The sequence below is a fragment of the Sus scrofa genome, chromosome 8, assembly GCF_000003025.6.
Source record: "Sus scrofa isolate TJ Tabasco breed Duroc chromosome 8, Sscrofa11.1, whole genome shotgun sequence".
Taxonomy (NCBI): Eukaryota; Metazoa; Chordata; class Mammalia; order Artiodactyla; family Suidae; genus Sus; species Sus scrofa.
The window spans coordinates 118,636,573-118,653,097 of record NC_010450.4 but is presented as its reverse complement, the minus strand read 5'-3'; the positions used below and the strand labels follow the sequence as shown (position 1 = coordinate 118,653,097).

Below are 16,525 nucleotides of genomic sequence, written 5' to 3'. Positions count from 1 at the left end.
GAGCACGCATGTTTTGAGGATCTGGCCTTAGAAAAAAGACAAAGGACAACATCCATTCATGATCAAGACCCTCGCCAAAGTGGGTATAGAGGGAACATTCCTGAATATAATCAAAGCCATTTATGATAAACCCACAGCAAATATAATCCTCAATGGGGAAAAACTGAAAGCCTTCTCACTCAAATCTGGAACAAGACAGGGATGCCCACTCTCACCACTGCTCTTCAACATCGTTTTGGAAGTCTTAGCCACAGCAATTAGACAAACAAAAGAAATCAAAGGCATCCATATAGGAAGAGAAGAGATCAAACTGTCACTGTATGCAGATGACATGATTCTATACCTAGAAAACCCTAAGGACTCAACCCCAAAACTCCTTGAACTGATTAATAAATTCAGCAAAGTAGCAGGATATAAGATTAACATTCAGAAGTCAGTTGCATTTCTGTATACCAGCAATGAAACATTAGAAAAGGAATACAAAAATACGATACCTTTTAAAATTGTACCTCACAAAATCAAATACCTCGGAATACACCTAACCAAAGAGGTAAAGGACCTATATGCCGAGAACTATAAAACCTTAATCAAAGAAATCAAAGAAGATGTAAAAAAATGGAAAGATATTCCATGTTCCTGGATTGGAAAAATCAATATTGTGAAAATGGCCATCCTACCCAAAGCAATCTACAGATTCAATGCAATCCCTATCAAATTACCCATGACATTTTTCACAGAACTAGAACAAACAATCCAAACATTTATATGGAACCACAAAAGACCGAGAATCGCCAAAGCAATCCTGAGAAACAAAAACCAAGCAGGAGGCATCACTCTCCCAGACTTCAAGAAATACTACAAAGCCACAGTCATCAAAACAGTGTGGTACTGGTATCAAAACAGACAGACAGACCAATGGAACAGAATAGAGAATCTGAAAATTAACCCTGACACCTATGGTCAATTAATCTTTGACAAGGGAGGCAAGAACATCAAATGGGAAAAGGAAAGTCTATTCAGCAAGCATTGCTGGGAAACCTGGACAGCTGTATGCAAAGCAATGAAACTAGAACACACCCTCACACCATGCACAAAAATAAACTCCAAATGGCTGAAAGACTTAATTATACGACAGGACACCATCAAACTCCTAGAAGAAAACATAGGCAAAACACTCTCTGACATCAACATCATGAATATTTTCTCAGGTCAGTCTCCCAAAGCAATAGAAATTAGAGCAAAAATAAACCCATGGGACCTCATCAAACTGAAAAGCTTTTGCACAGCAAAGGAAACCCAAAAGAAAACAAAAAGACAACTTACAGAATGGGAGAAAATAGTTTCAAATGATGCAACTGACAAGGGCTTAATCTCTAGAATATACAAGCAACTTATACAACTCAACAGCAAAAAAACCAATCAATCAATGGAAAAATGGGCAAAAGACCTGAATAGACATTTCTCCAAGGAAGATATACAGATGGCCAACAAACACATGAAAAAACGCTCAACATCGCTGATTGTAAGAGAAATGCAAATCAAAACTACCATGAGATACCACCTCACACCAGTCAGAATGGCCATCATTAATAAATCCACAAATAACAAGTGCTGGAGGGGCTGTGGAGAAAAGGGAACCCTCCTGCACTGTTGGTGGGAATGTAAACTGGTACAGCCACTATGGAGAACAGTTTGGAGATACCTTAGAAATCTATACATAGAACTTCCATATGACCCTGCAATCCCACTCTTGGGCATCTATCCGGACAAAGCTCTACTTAAAAGAGACACATGCACCCGCATGTTCATTGCAGCACTATTCACAATAGCCAGGACATGGAAACAATCCAAATGTCCATCGACAGAGGATTGGATTCGGAAGATGTGGTATATATACACGATGGAATACTACTCAGCCATAAAAAAGGATGACATCATGCCATTTGCAGCAACATGGATGGAACTAGAGAATCTCATCCTGAGTGAAATGAGCCAGAAAGACAAAGACAAATACCATATGACATCACTTATAACTGGAATCTAATATCCAGCACAAATGAACATCTCCTCAGAAAAGAAAATCATGGACTTGGAGAAGAGACTTGTGGTTGCCTGATGGGAGGGGGAGGGAGTGGGAGGGATCGGGAGCTTGGGCTTATCAGTCACAACGTAGAATAGATTTACAAGGAGATCCCGCTGAATAGCATTGAGAACTATGTCTCGATACTCATGTTGCAACAGAAGAAATGGTGGGGGAAAAACTGTAATTGTAATGTATACATGTAAGGATAACCTGACCCCCTTGCTGTACAGTGGGAAAATAAAATTAAAAAAAAAAAAAGAAAAAAAAATGCTATATAGGATTTTGTGAAAAAATGACTAATTATACTTATTAATTGTTTGGCTTTTGCACATAATCAATAAAAGTTCTTTCTCCCTCTGGTAAAAAAAAAAAAAAAAAAAAAAAAAAGAAAAGAAAAAAGACAAAGGAAAAAAGTTCCGACACAAAAAGGAATGTGGAGAGCAGAGGAGGACAGAGCACTTTTCAGGAAGTCCCAGAGGAGGTGAGACAGCAAAGGTCACAGAGATGCCAAATTATCTCCGCAGTCTCCTCATTAAAGGAAGAAAAGAGAGTGAGAATTTTGTGGAGTCATGAAAAAATGTTTTGGAACAGTTAGTCTTGAAAACACGAAAAGCTGTTCACTGAAGATGCATAAAAGCATAGTTAGTGAAGCGTGGGCTATATTCAGAGTGGATTCAGGTACAAGTTCACATAACTTTCCAAACACATAGACTAGAACCTGGTAAAATAGCCTGTGGGGAGCAGGTGAGCTTGGAGATGGATCCAGTGGGAAAACAAAAGCCACCAACAGCCAAGGTGCACTCAGAATTCCTGCTCATGATTGTGTAGGGACATTGTTTGCCTCTAATTCAAACAGCTTTTTTATAAGTATCTGTGAATTAAGATCCACGAAAACCACTTCTTATACAATTTATTACATGCACCATTTTCAACTCGTTGTTAATATAACCCCATAAAAGAAAGTAACTAATTTCTGTTTTTAAATCTTGTGATGGTCAAAAACTAGATGATATAAAATAGTAAGTAGGTCTTCGGTGAAATACGGCAGTCTAGACATGCCTATTTTTCTCTAGCGCTTCCTGAAACTTGCTACAATTAAGGACTAAAAAAGACATAAAACCACAAGGACAGAACGAATGGAAGATGATAGTGCTGAGATGTTTATTTTGGAAGATGAAAAGAGGAGGATGAAGAATTCCTATTGTGGCGCAGTGGGAATGAAACCGACTAGTATCCAAGAGGATGCAGGTTCGATCCCTGGCCTTGCTCAGCGGGTTAAGGATCTGGCATTGCCATGAGTTGTGATGTAAGCCGCAGATGCAGCTTGGATCTGGCATTGCTGTGGCTGTGATGTAGGCCAGCAGCTGTAGCCTGGGAACTTCCATATGCTTCAGGTGCAGGGCTAAACAGGAAAGAAAAAAAAAAAAAAAGTGAAAAAGAGGAGGATGAGTTCTGACTTCAGAGAGGGAAAAAGTCAAAAGAAACAAAGTGATGCAGGGCCCAGAACCCCAGAAAGTTTTGGGGAATGGAGGTACCAAGGAACTCTGGAGTGGGCAGAGAAAGAGTGGAACAAAAAATAAGGGAATGCATTGTAAATTCATTTAGGGAGCAATTAAAACCCCAGATCAAAGCAAAGCAACCACCCCAAATGATGACCAGAGATTTATCCTTTGCAGAAATTGAACCAAGAGCACAAAGCAAACTGGAGGCTGGAGTGAAGTAAGGTATTAAAGACCAGGGCATCAAGTCAGACATGCACAGTGCCCCAGACCCCTTCCTCTCCCACCCTACTTCCCAATACAGGCAACCAGAAATACACATCTCCAGGCAAGAATGGAGACAAACCAGCCACAAAGGAGAGAAGAGCAGTAGGTAAGCCCCCCCCACACATATACATACAGAGCTTCTGATTTGTCATGGGTTTTTAAATTTTGTACTTAAAAGATACTTTCTACTTTTGTGTATAATATGTCTATATATTATATAATATTTCAGTTATATTATGGAAGGGCAGAAAGTTTGTCTACCCCACTGAGTACTTAGAATAATGCCAAGTGCACAGTAGATGCTCAATACCTGGATGAATGAAGTGTGTTTAAAATCTGTTGGGGTCTCATGGAGACCCAACTCAAAAATGCTATCTTTATATCTGCAGAGTACCACTTCTGATCAGTTATTGACAAAGTCTTCCTAATATCACCATACTTTGCAGCTAAATGCCACTCCACTGCACTTCGATTTAAATATGAAATTCACAATAGTCAGCTTGTAAAAGTGGCTGATATTAATTTATCTTCCTTTAGGAAGAATAAGTGGCTCATATCACTTTATATTTAATAGCATCTGTTCTTAAATGAAACCAAGGGTGGTTTCATTTAGAAAAAGACTGATTATGGACTACTGGACAGATGAGCTAGATGGGCCCTCTAGTGGACTTGAACAGCTAATACTCCCCAAAGTACCCGGCGTTCCGGAGGAATCGACATCTCTTAAACACAGTCCTTCCAGAGCTGTGGACTCAGGAGGAAAAGCCCCAGCAGACTGCAGAGGTACTGAAATGACCTCCCCGGGTCTGTGCAGTAGCCAGAGAGACAGGAACAGAGCAAGTGTCACAGATGAGATGGGAAATGTTACTTAGTGGCAATAACTGGAGAAATGGAATCCTCTGCTCCCCTTTTTTCCTTAGTATTCCTCTGTCACCCCTATCTTTCCCCCTAAACATAAATGCTCCTACATGCCCACAGCCACACACACACACACACACACACACGAGAGGGTTGTGATGCTCACGTTTACTGAGTCTGGAGCAAATGTATAAAGGAAGTTTCACACCATTTGTCTAAATATTTAAGTTATAATCAAGCTAACAGACTGTTAAGGAAAATATCTTCTATCCTCCTCCTGTGATAAACATGCTTCTGCGGCCACAAAAATTTTAAAAATTCATGTAAAACTGTAGTTTTAATATGACTGAATATAGACAAAATACCAAAGGCAACTAAACTTGAGCACCATTGCATTTCTGAGTATTCTGTGATGAACCAAAATTGTCTGGATGAATATTAATAAAGACATCTCTAAGTCATGCATTTTAATTATTCTATAACATTTCTTTTGTGCTTCCTGTATTTCAGAAAAACCAAGAAGTATGCTGTTGTAATACAAATTGTCATATAATCTGTGTTCTTTTGATATTAATGTCAAATTAAACTACTTTTCTTAACTCACTTGTAGGTGGTTTCTTCTTCAATTTGAAAAAAAAAAAAAACTTCAATGTGCTGAAGCAATAAAAACAGGAATTGTCAAAAAAAAACTCTTAGGGCAATACCTGGACTCCAAAATGAACCATGAATTTTACACATTACATTCAATCATTGTAATGGGGTCACCTAGGTGACATCTATTCTTATCATATAAAATATTAGAAAATATTCTAAGTTTACTATTAAAATCAGTATCATTCATATTTTTCTATCTCCTGTCTCTTAAAGCAACATCTGGACCCTGATGATATTTTAAAATTTCCTTTCTTTCCATTTTTTGAATGCAATGAGAAGAGAAAATGGAAAATAAAACATGTTGCTTCATTTGTTTAAATCTCTCTTCACTAGAAATGATGCCTACAACCCAAACGCCAGAAAACACTCCCCCTAGGACATTAGTGTCGTGACAATTTATGCGGTCCATGTCAAGGCCTGGTGCATGGCTCTCATCCTGGCACACACCTTCTCTGCTTCCAATGGACTTCCCATCCTAACAGCATATGCCGGACTCCTCGCTTCATTCTGTCCTCTCCTAGACTGGTGGTCCACTCGGGTTTACAATTCCACCATTGCTTCTATTCAGGACATTGAAGGAATTGTGCCACTGGCCTCTAGCATTGATGCCAGGAAGTCCAATGCCACTTAGAGTCCGGTTCCCTTGTAGGGGGCCCTTTCATTAGTCTGAAAGCTTCTGGAACATTCTTTGCTCAGATACTGGCATGGTTGGCTCTTCTTTCTCATTATCCAATTCTCTTGACCTCTTACGGGACCTTTCCTGATCAGTCACAAAAGTCCTCATATGTCCCTGCCACATCGCTATGATTTTTACTTCCACCAAAATCATTAATGCTACCTAATAGTTCTTGTTTTACTCTTCTCTATATTGCCTATTTCTGCTGAATAAACTATAAACTCCACCAGAATTTGTTTGCTTCATAATCCCCAGTGCTTAGAACAGTGAACGGGTGCTCAATAAATGCTTATTGAATAAATGAATGAAAGCCCACACGTTAGCACAACTACCAGAAGTAGGGAAAGAATGGCCTTTTGATGGATAGCTCTAAATTATACAAAAGAGGATCATGCCTAGGACCTCACTTTGTCAGAGTGTTTGTATTTACTGCAAACAATCTTCTGGCCATAATGAATCATGGACCAGGAGCCGTAAAGCTTTAAAGTCAAACTTTTGAGCAGTTCAATTTTATTTGTCCTCAGAAAGCAGTGCCCTTGGGTCAAACTATCTTCTTCCCCCTACAGAAATTAATGCTTATTAAGTTAAGACTTAAGGCTATCATCTTGACTCTAGTAGAGCAGTGATAGGAAGAAGGCCACTCAGCAAGGTATGTAAGAATGCAGGCTTCAGCATCAGACAGCCTCCGTCTTGATCCAAGCTTCACCATTAGAAACTGTGTGTCCTTGAGTTTATTTAACCTCTAAGTCACTGTCTCCTAATTATAGAAGTGCTTGTCTTCTAGGCTATTATGAAGATCAAATGTGATCATTTTCCTAAAGTTCTGGGTATAGCCCTTGAACATTTAATAAAGGTTACCTATAATTATTATAGGAAATTATCTATTTGAACATTTCCATATTCTATGCAAAATCTCGCCTGAAAGTATCATTCATTGCTTTGCATGAAATAATTTCCTCCTTTAGCTTAGTGCTAATACACAACTGCCTCTTCAAACACACTTGAGATTTTCCTTAATCAGATGGGAAGAAGTATAGTATAGGATCAATCGTGTTTTCTTTCCAGAAGGACATTCAAGATCCTTGCACTAACAACCTCCTCCAGCTATCTTTTTTCCACTTTTTTTTCTTAACTGAATTCCTTTTGATTTTACTTTTAATTGTCCTCTTTTATATTTTGTGCTTAATGTTGTGGCTTAGAGATCTGTCATTTATAACCTAAGTGACCCCTAAGAGTTTATTTAATATCTAAACTTCCACTCTCTTAATCTGTCAAATGAGAATTATGTGGGCACCAATGACACTATCATCCCAGGATCCCTTTTTAATAATCACTCTTCTATTGCATCCATGTGCCCTTGAGGCCATACAAAGGGCCCAATCTTCTAACTTAGATTAGTCTATAAGTGGCCATCTAATTCAAGCTGGACCAGGGGGACACTTGCCAGAAATCTTGGATTTAGGACTGAAAGAGGCAGGTCAAATTTCCTTCTAGTAGATGAAATTATGAAACATACATTTGGGAGTTCCCTTGTAACACAGTGGGTTAAGGATCTGGAGCTGTCACTGCTGTGGCTCAGATCACTGCTGTGGTGCAACAGGTTCGAGCCCTATCCCAGGAACTTCCACATGTTGGGCATGGCCCCTAAATGCCAGGAGTTGCTAGTGGCTATGTTTCCCATTTAAGAAGGAGCCAGTCTACAGTAAAAGAAAAGAATGACTCGAAGATGCAAAGAGGGAGTCCTGATGATTCTAATGGTTCCTGGGTTCCTGATCTTCCTGTAGCTTGGCCATTCCATTAGAGAGTCCACGACCTTTCCAATAAATTCTCCTTTTGCAGACATAATTTGGGTTTGATTCTCAAATAGTTCTAATATGTAGAAAATAATCCTTACTTTTAATCTCTGTAGTAAAAAGCAAATCATATTACCTAGCATATAATGCTTGCACAAGAAATGATACCTATTAACATAATTTAGAAAATGGAAATATGAATTCTAAATCAATTAATTAATGAACACAATTTTAATAGCTTACAAATCTTTTTTCTTCAGTTTCAAAAGCTAAATGGATTCTTTGGTTTGGAATCTTAAACGAATTGCAAAAGAAGAGAAACCCTCTAAATTAATTTTGGTGCATGCTATCGTATAAATCTAAGTGACTCTTACACAGTTAAATGATCTTAAAAAGCAGTGAAGCCTCTGGCCCGCTAACCAAGAACTTCTTACTTAAGTCATGTGTTTACTGTAAATAGATGGAAGAAAGGTGGAAAAAAGAAACAGACTTAGCATTCTGTTTACCCCACATATACAGGAGTAAATCTGACACATTTAAATGAGCAAAACACTGACTTAGCTGTAGGCGCAGCAGTCTTCACATAATATAAAGGAGGAGGTAAAGAGAATTACAATACCTGTAAAGACACCACACTGACGTTATCAAAATGGATGTGTCCATTAGGCTCTGTGACAGCCGGGTTTGCATAACATGTCACACCATTGATGGCAGGTAACGTTTTAGGTTGATGAGTTTTTTCCTGAGAAGGACCAAAGTCATCATTTCCAAAGTGGGTATGACCATTCTACATGGAAAAATATGGGAGGAAAAAGTTATAAGAGGAAACAAACATGGTTCCTACAGGCAAAAAAATAGAAATGTTAATGATTATTTATAAGAGAAAAAATGTATGTCTATTTTATATGCAGCATGATCATTTTAGATTTATAAAATTTCTCTCCCTTTAAATGTATCCTCCTTTGTTAGATTCTGCTCTTTCTGTTTTTTCATGTTAGGGTTCATAGATCTTCTTATGTTGATGAATATGAGTGGAATACAGATTATGTGTATCTGTTACTGGACATTAAATTGTTAGTATTTACTCCAACTCTGCAATAAGAATCAAGTGTTCCTCTTATACTTATCGACATATAGACTTTCTTTCTCCTCACATTCATGTCTAACAGCTGAACTGTTCAAGTAACCATAGGAATAAGGCTTGCCTTTTTTTGCCTATATAAAGTAGCTTTACTAGGTAAACATCAAACATTTTAAATAAAGTCCATTTACCTGACCATATGTCTTTAATAACATCTTAAGCATTCTTTCTACAAAGAAAAATATGTAAAATCCACCAAACACAGCAACTGCCTTTTCAACATAGTTGTCAACTTTGGGATTGAATCCAAATGCCTAAGAGAGAAGAAAAAAAGGCAATTCACTTCTTGCGCATATATCCAGACAAAACATTTATTCAAAAAGATACATGCTCCCCTATGTTCACTGCAGCAATATTCACAATAGCCAAGACATGGAAACAGCCTAAATGTCTATCATTAGATGAATGGATTAAGAAGATGTGATACATATATATATATATACAATGGAATACTACTCAGTCATAAAAAAGAATGAAATAATGCCATTCCCAGCAACATGGATGCAACTAAAGATTTATTAAGTGAAGTCAGAAAGGGAAAGACAAATACCATATGATATCACTTACATGCAGAATCTAAAATACGGCACAAATAATCCTATCTACAAGACAGAAACAGATCACAGACATGGAGAGCAGACTTGGGGTTGCCAGAGGGGAGAGGGGAGGGAGTGAGATGAATGGGGGGCTTGGGGTTGATAGATACAAACTATTACATTTAGAATGGATAAGCAGTGGGGTCCTACTGTATAGCACAGGGAACTATGTCCAATCTTTTGGGTTAGAATATGATGTAAAATAGTACAAAAAAAAAGGAATGTAAATATATGTATGGCTAGGTCACTTTGCTGTACAACAGAATTGAAGGAACACTGTAAATCAACTATACCTTAATACAAAAAAAAATTTAATGTACAACAGAAAAAGCAAAATAAATAAATAAATAAATGGCAATTCAGGTAATCTGATTCAGTATATAATTTTCACCAAAATTCTAAGTCCATTCTTCACATCTAGGTAATATTGGGAATTTACCTGCCAAAATCACAAAACAAAAACTCTGAAATTTGAGTAATCAAACTATAAGAGATGGCATAGGAGTCTTATAACCAGAGGAAGTCTTATTAAATAAAGCCCCTGGAGTATCTCATGGTTTCCTAGCTAAAACATCTTCAGGAAAATGTGCCTTGAAAAATGGAACTTTTAGTAGTAAAAAAGTAGCACTGATTCCTGTATGTATAACATTAGATATAAGTAATAAAGATAAATGACATTGATTATCCACTTTCTCTAAAAGTCATATATTTGCCCATCAGATTCAGAGCGAAATTTTTTCAATTATTTTTTAAATTTTTATTTATTATTTTATTTTATTTTTGGCTGTTCCATGGCATACGGAGTTCCTGGGCCAGGGATCAGATCCAAACCTCAGTTGTGACCTAAGCTGAAGCTGTGGCAACGCCAGATCCTTAACCCCCTGTGCTGCTGAGATTGAACTTGAGTCCTGGGGCTCCAGAGACACTGCCAATCCCATTGCGCCACAGCAGGAACTCCTCAGGGTCAAATTTTTTAAGCTAGTACGGCAGGTCACTTGGATCCCTGTTTTCCCATAAGAGATCCTCTTGACTTTAGAGGATCCCAATAAGTCCTAAAGAGATAAATGATTCAAGGATTAAGCCCAAGAAAAGAAGAAAAGACTTAAAATACCAGGCTCGCACACACACACAATGAGAAGGAAACAATTCACTGTTTAAAGGACACGGGGCAAGAGCTGGAGTTGGAAATTATAGAGTCAAGATGTTCTTAGCAGACAAGAAACACAAACTTAAATAAATAAAATAGGAAAAGAGTGTAATATGCGAAAAGTCACAGCTTTATACCACTTCACACATTGTAAATCTCCCCTCTGAACAGCAGTCTAGAATAGAGGATGCCTGGATTCTCGTTCTACAGCAGTCTCTGGGGAGACCTCAGGCCACGTCTTCATTTCTCATCTATTTATGCAGCACAAAAATGGCATAAAGATACCTACTCTACACATCTCACATCTAACATAGGGGTTATGAAAATAAAATGAAATAACAAAAGGGAAATAATTTTGCCCAGAAACTGTAAATTGGGAGGATTATTAAAAAGACAGATTCCTTAGTGTTTATGTAATTCTCTGATCACATCCACAATCCCCTAATTATCACAGTAAGGCAAAAGAACATCTTTAAGTTTCACTGAAGAAGTTTCTTATTTTCCTAATAGACATTTTTAGGTATTATTACATTTTCAATAAAATAGAAAACCTCAAATTCTTAAATGTACAATCCTCCATCCACATTCAATATCAGTTTTTTTAATTTAATTTGACCCACAAATCAGATGAGTTGATTTATATATTATAACCTATACTATACATATATTATTACATATAATTTCTATCAGACAATTTGAATTGTCACCCTAACTTAGTTACTAGCTGATTATATGACTGTAATCAAGTCATTTAATCCCCTTGGATTTTAATTTTTTCATCTATACAATTGAGAGTTTGAGGAAGATGTCCTTTCTAGATATAAGAACAATAACAATAAAACTATGACTTTTAGAGGTTATAGTCTCACTTGCATTTATAGCTGTGAAAGCTAAAAGGCGCTTTAGTTAGAACGTTCGAGAACTTAGGAGCTCAAGGTAGTAATCCCTGAAATACTATTTTCTCTTTGTTTGGGGCTTGCCCCTCCAGCAGGGATAGAGTCCTTGTGTGTAGAGATTTCTCCAGCTCCCCTTTGTGGCTCGTTCCCATTAATGTCCCTTCCTCCTTCCTGTCTCTTTTCCTCTCCCTTAGTCTTCTTCCTCTGTCCCTCCTCCTTACAGACTTGAAATAAAACATATACATTATGTGTCGATTAATTGACTAGCACGCTCTAGTCCATGGCAGATCATTAGACATTTTATCAAAGGAAAAAAGCTGTTATTTATTTATCAGCCCTCAATCAATTATTTCCACAGTCAAAAAAACAAAACAAAACAAACAAAAAAAAACAAATGGAAAGGGTGGTCAACCATGTTCTAATGTATCCTCTCGTCTTCTATAGCTGTAATAAATAAAGGAAGGAATTCTCTGTACGTCTTCAGTCAACTTGGCACTGCGCATGCTTCTGAGACAAATAAATAAATAATAAAAGGGTGCAGAAAAATTCAATTTGCCAAATGTGAGACAGTAGAGCGTTTTAAGGCCCTCCCAGGTGTCCCAGAGCTGTCTGAGCACGTCCTGGCGGCTGGCCTCCCAGAGTATTCATTTTCTCTCTGACCCTGACTTCCCCTGCAGCTTGGGACATTTGCTGTGATTCAGCTTTTCTCGTATCCAAAACACTATAAACCAGACCATAAAATGCTGTGAGAATTATGGAGGCTTAAAAGATACCAAATGCTGAAACATCTTAAAAGATACAATTATTCACCAAAACAAACAGCCAACCTCCTTACCTCTGGAATAAGTTGGAAAATGGCATTGGAAAAGAGAGTCCCAATAGCCAGCCCCACGAAATAGGTCAAAATCTTAGGGAAATAAGATTTCTTTATCAATGGAGTCAAAATCAATCCGAGGAGAGATGCCAGATTAATAACTGTCACTGACAGGAAGCCGTATCCCCAAACTGCAGACCAGAGGGAAAAAAAGCACAAATTAATCAGAGCAAAGGGGCCAAATGAAGTCGTGTTGTCCATTCAGCCTGCTTTCAAAGCTTGAAACAGGTATCTTCTCTAAAACAACAAAATCTTCTTAATTAAAATTGCATAAAAAATGAGAATATAAATATTAATAGCAACACTGCCTATGCTTCCAATGGTCCTAAGTCATCAATAAGGGCTTACAGACTTTCATAGCTTGCAGGGAATTTGAAGAACATCTAGAAGAGCGATCATTTCAGGCCCACAGGTTCCAAGCTACCTAGTTTCATCTATGGCTCAAAGCCTCATTTAAAACCCAGCCTTTCAGAGGAATAAGAGGGACACAATGAGTTTCAGGGAGAAGGTGGGGGACTGACCAGTGGAGGGCAGGGGTGGAGATGGGTGGGGGTGGTTAGCTTCAAGGTCACATTGGCCGACACTGAGCTGGTCATAATTGTTGTCTGCAGGCGCCTGTGGACAGTACCTCCTGTGGGGAGGCGGCACCTCAGCCCCCCAGTGGGGCCTCCAAGGAGCCCCAGTGCAGTGAGCACTCAGGAAGGCAGGACAGGGCAGTGGAGAGGGTGAATGCATTGCACAACTCACCCTGCTGGGCTCAGATGAAGGGAAAAGCATCCCATATAGTGGAGACCTTGATGACAAAAGGAGGCAGTGCACTCTTCATCTCTCTGCCCCCAGAGCCTAATACCCAACAGGCGCTTGATGAATGTTACTTAGAATAAAATGAATGAATGGCATCCCAAGCTCCATAGCCAATAACGTGTGTGACCTGTACTTTGTGAGCCTCAATGTCCCCAAGTTATCCTAGAGGGCTCAGTTTGAAGACAAAATGGGAATGTGAGTGACACAGACTGTGAGAACAGAACAGCGGCAGATGGTTATGCAGCTGAAATACAAACTGGTCTCTGGAACCATGCAACACTGGCTTTGCTTGTGGGCCCACTCACTGAGGACAAGGGACAAGATGAAAGATTAGAGAGCTGCCTCTGCGTTGTCACTTCTTTAAAACGCCCAGAGGGAGTTCCCACTGTGGTGCAGCAGGTTAAGGATCCCAAGTTGTCACTGCAGCAGCTCGGGTCACTGCTGCGGTGTGGGTTCGATCCCTGGCCCAGGAACTTCCAGTACCATGGGTACAGCCAAAATAAATAAATACATAAAATGCCCCAGTTTCCCAGAGCTCTTTGTTTGAAGGTTTTGGACCTTCAAACCCAAACCATTTCTTGTGTGATACCATCATTTTATCACTTATATATTTGCCTACATAATACAAACTATAGACTTTCAAGCACAGGGCGGGGGGGGGGGGCTGTGTTTTACTCACACTCACTGCCTAGAATTGCGCAGCAAATAGCATACAATCCTGAATGAATGAATGAATGAACACCATATTTTAAGATGTAACCCAGAACTCTGTCAAAAAAAATACCAAGTCTCCTGCTTATTCAGTCTTTCAACTTTCCTTACTATTGTATATATAATCAGAACCGCTTGGGGAACTGTGGGAGTTCCATCAGGCTCCAGGCACATCACAGTTTCCCCTTCTTGTATTGTGAGGACATTATTCAAGGAAAAAAAAAATCCATTCATCTGCTCAACTTGAGCACCAAAGAATGAATTAGTATAAAAATATTCCTTGGACCTCCCATAGACCCCCAGGACTCCCTCTACTGATCTCATTCAGAAAAGATCACCTTTCTTTCTGTTTCTTAGTGAATGCTGAAGGATTTTAATAAAATTTCAAGGAATATTAGTAACAATTGCTAACATTAATTGAATGCCCATAATGTGTTAACGTTCTTCTAAGACCTTCGCCTTCTGAAACTCATTTAATTCTCCTATTTCATAGAGTTTTTTCAAAGATAAAATAAAAGCAGTCAATGCAAATCCTGGAACATAATGTGTTCAAGAAATAAATGTTATTATTACTTTTTTAGTTACTAGGTAGATATCACTTAAATTTTAGTTCATTTGGCTCACTGCTGAACGATGAAAGGATGACAAACCAGGAGCCCTGGACTCTCATTCCACCTCAGGTATTATAGCTAGAGAAAGCCATTTAACCTCTCTGGAGTAGAGTCTTAGGTCATCAGTGGTATTAGAGAGTTGGACAATGTGATTGTCAATGCTGCTTCAAGTAAAATTCTATCATTCTTATCTGCTATTTGAGCTGAACGATATCCTGTGATCTCAAAAATAATAATAATAATAAGGCAACTTTGGACAATTAACTCATTGCTAAAATGTAATTAATCTCCTGGAGAATTTAATTTACCATCAGTGTATTGCACTCATCAATATGAGTTTATAAAGCACCTGAAAGGCAATTTCAAAATCACAAGATGTGAGGTCTCAGATAAGTGAGACTCGTTTATCTGCCCACTGAAATGTCAGAGCATATGTGTTCATAAAATCCTTGCATCATGACTCCTCTGGCTTGCTTTTATTTGGTTTTTCGTTCCCTTGAATGAGCTCAAAATTGACTCTATATTAAGTGAACTGTTATATCAAGAATCCAGTGCATTTCATTATTTAAAAAAGTCATTTCTTTGTAGGAAAAAAAATAGGCTTGCACAGAGGCCAGGGAATGGAGAGAACCTATGAGCACATATACAAGGAAGAGTGAAGACATGGAGTTCCTGTCGTGGCGCAGTGGTGAACGAATCCGACTAGGAACCATGAGGTTGCAGGTTCGATCCCTGGCCTCGCTCAGTGGGTTAAGGATCCGGCGTTGCCGTGAGCTGTGGTGTAGGTCACAGATGCAGCCTGGATCCTGTGTTGCTGGGGCTCTGGCATAGGCTGGTGGCTATAGCTCCGATTAGACCCCTAGCCTGGGAACCTCCATATGCCGCTGGAGCAGCCCTAGAAAAGGCAAAAAACCAAAACAAAAACAAACAAACAAAAAAAACAAACAAGTGCAGAGATATATTCTTCCTACTCTAGGCCAGGCACTGTTCTAGATACCTGCATGTATTAATTCCTTTGTTACCCCCAAATATTCTGTAAGGAAAGTACTAATATTATCTCTATTGAGGCACAAAGACACAAAAGGAGGTGACAAGATCACACAGCTGCACTAAAAGAAAACAATTAAGATACCACACCAGGTAAAGACAATATGCTGTCAAATTAAACATCTTAGATTAGTAATGAGTACTCTGTTAGTTTCCTTAATTCTCCAGAAACTTTTCTATAACCCTTACTCCATGCCAGACATTCCAGCTTTATTTCAATTCCCAAGATAATGTGTACTCCAAGAGGCATTTCTCTCTGGATCCTGCATCCAAATATTCGGTGCCTTCCTGATCTTGTAATTTAAAAGTGCTGATTTTTCCATTTTGTGGCTTCGTAGTGTTGACCCTAGAAATCTTCCACTTCCTGCTTCCCACTTCCCTGTTCCTACTCCCTGGTTCCTGAGAGAGTAACCTAGGAATTGGGGTTAAAACACTTTTGAATTATCAGTAATTAACCTGCACAGAGTAGAGAATTTCCTTTTCCTGAAGCCTCACCCCCCATCCCCAGAATTATGTACATATTAGATATATTTTATTAAACAGAAATATACATATAGTACCTGTGTGCCAAATAATACTCTAAATGCTTTACAAACATTAAGCTATTTAATACTTATAGCAACCCTATGAGAAAAGTATTATTTTAGATGAGCAAAATGAGCCAAAAAGATATAAAGCACTCAACTTAGCTGGAAAGTTACAGAGCTGGGATTTGAGCCCAGGTAGGCTGACTTCAGAATCTATGATTTTTACTATATTATACTATCAGTAAATGTTAGTATAAAAAGCATTTGCTGAATCTATTTCGGAATGTAAAGTATAAACTGTATTAAACAGATGTGTTGAAATAGAAACATAGCCCCTTTTA

The 16,525-nt window shown here is 38.5% G+C and overlaps 1 protein-coding gene across 3 annotated transcripts in view; it reads right to left on the bottom strand.

The window, feature by feature from the left end:
• SLC39A8 (solute carrier family 39 member 8) overlaps positions 1–16,525 on the bottom strand; it is a 73,264-nt gene that overhangs the window by 25,018 nt on the left and 31,721 nt on the right. For all 3 annotated transcript variants that reach the window (XM_021101718.1, XM_021101717.1, XM_013979001.2), the window contains exons 4-6: positions 12,446–12,615; positions 9,103–9,225; positions 8,450–8,617 (exon numbers count right to left, since the gene is read on the bottom strand). In XM_021101718.1, the coding sequence (XP_020957377.1) occupies positions 8,450–8,617; positions 9,103–9,225; positions 12,446–12,615 (461 nt within the window). The remainder of the gene's footprint in view (positions 1–8,449; positions 8,618–9,102; positions 9,226–12,445; positions 12,616–16,525) is intronic.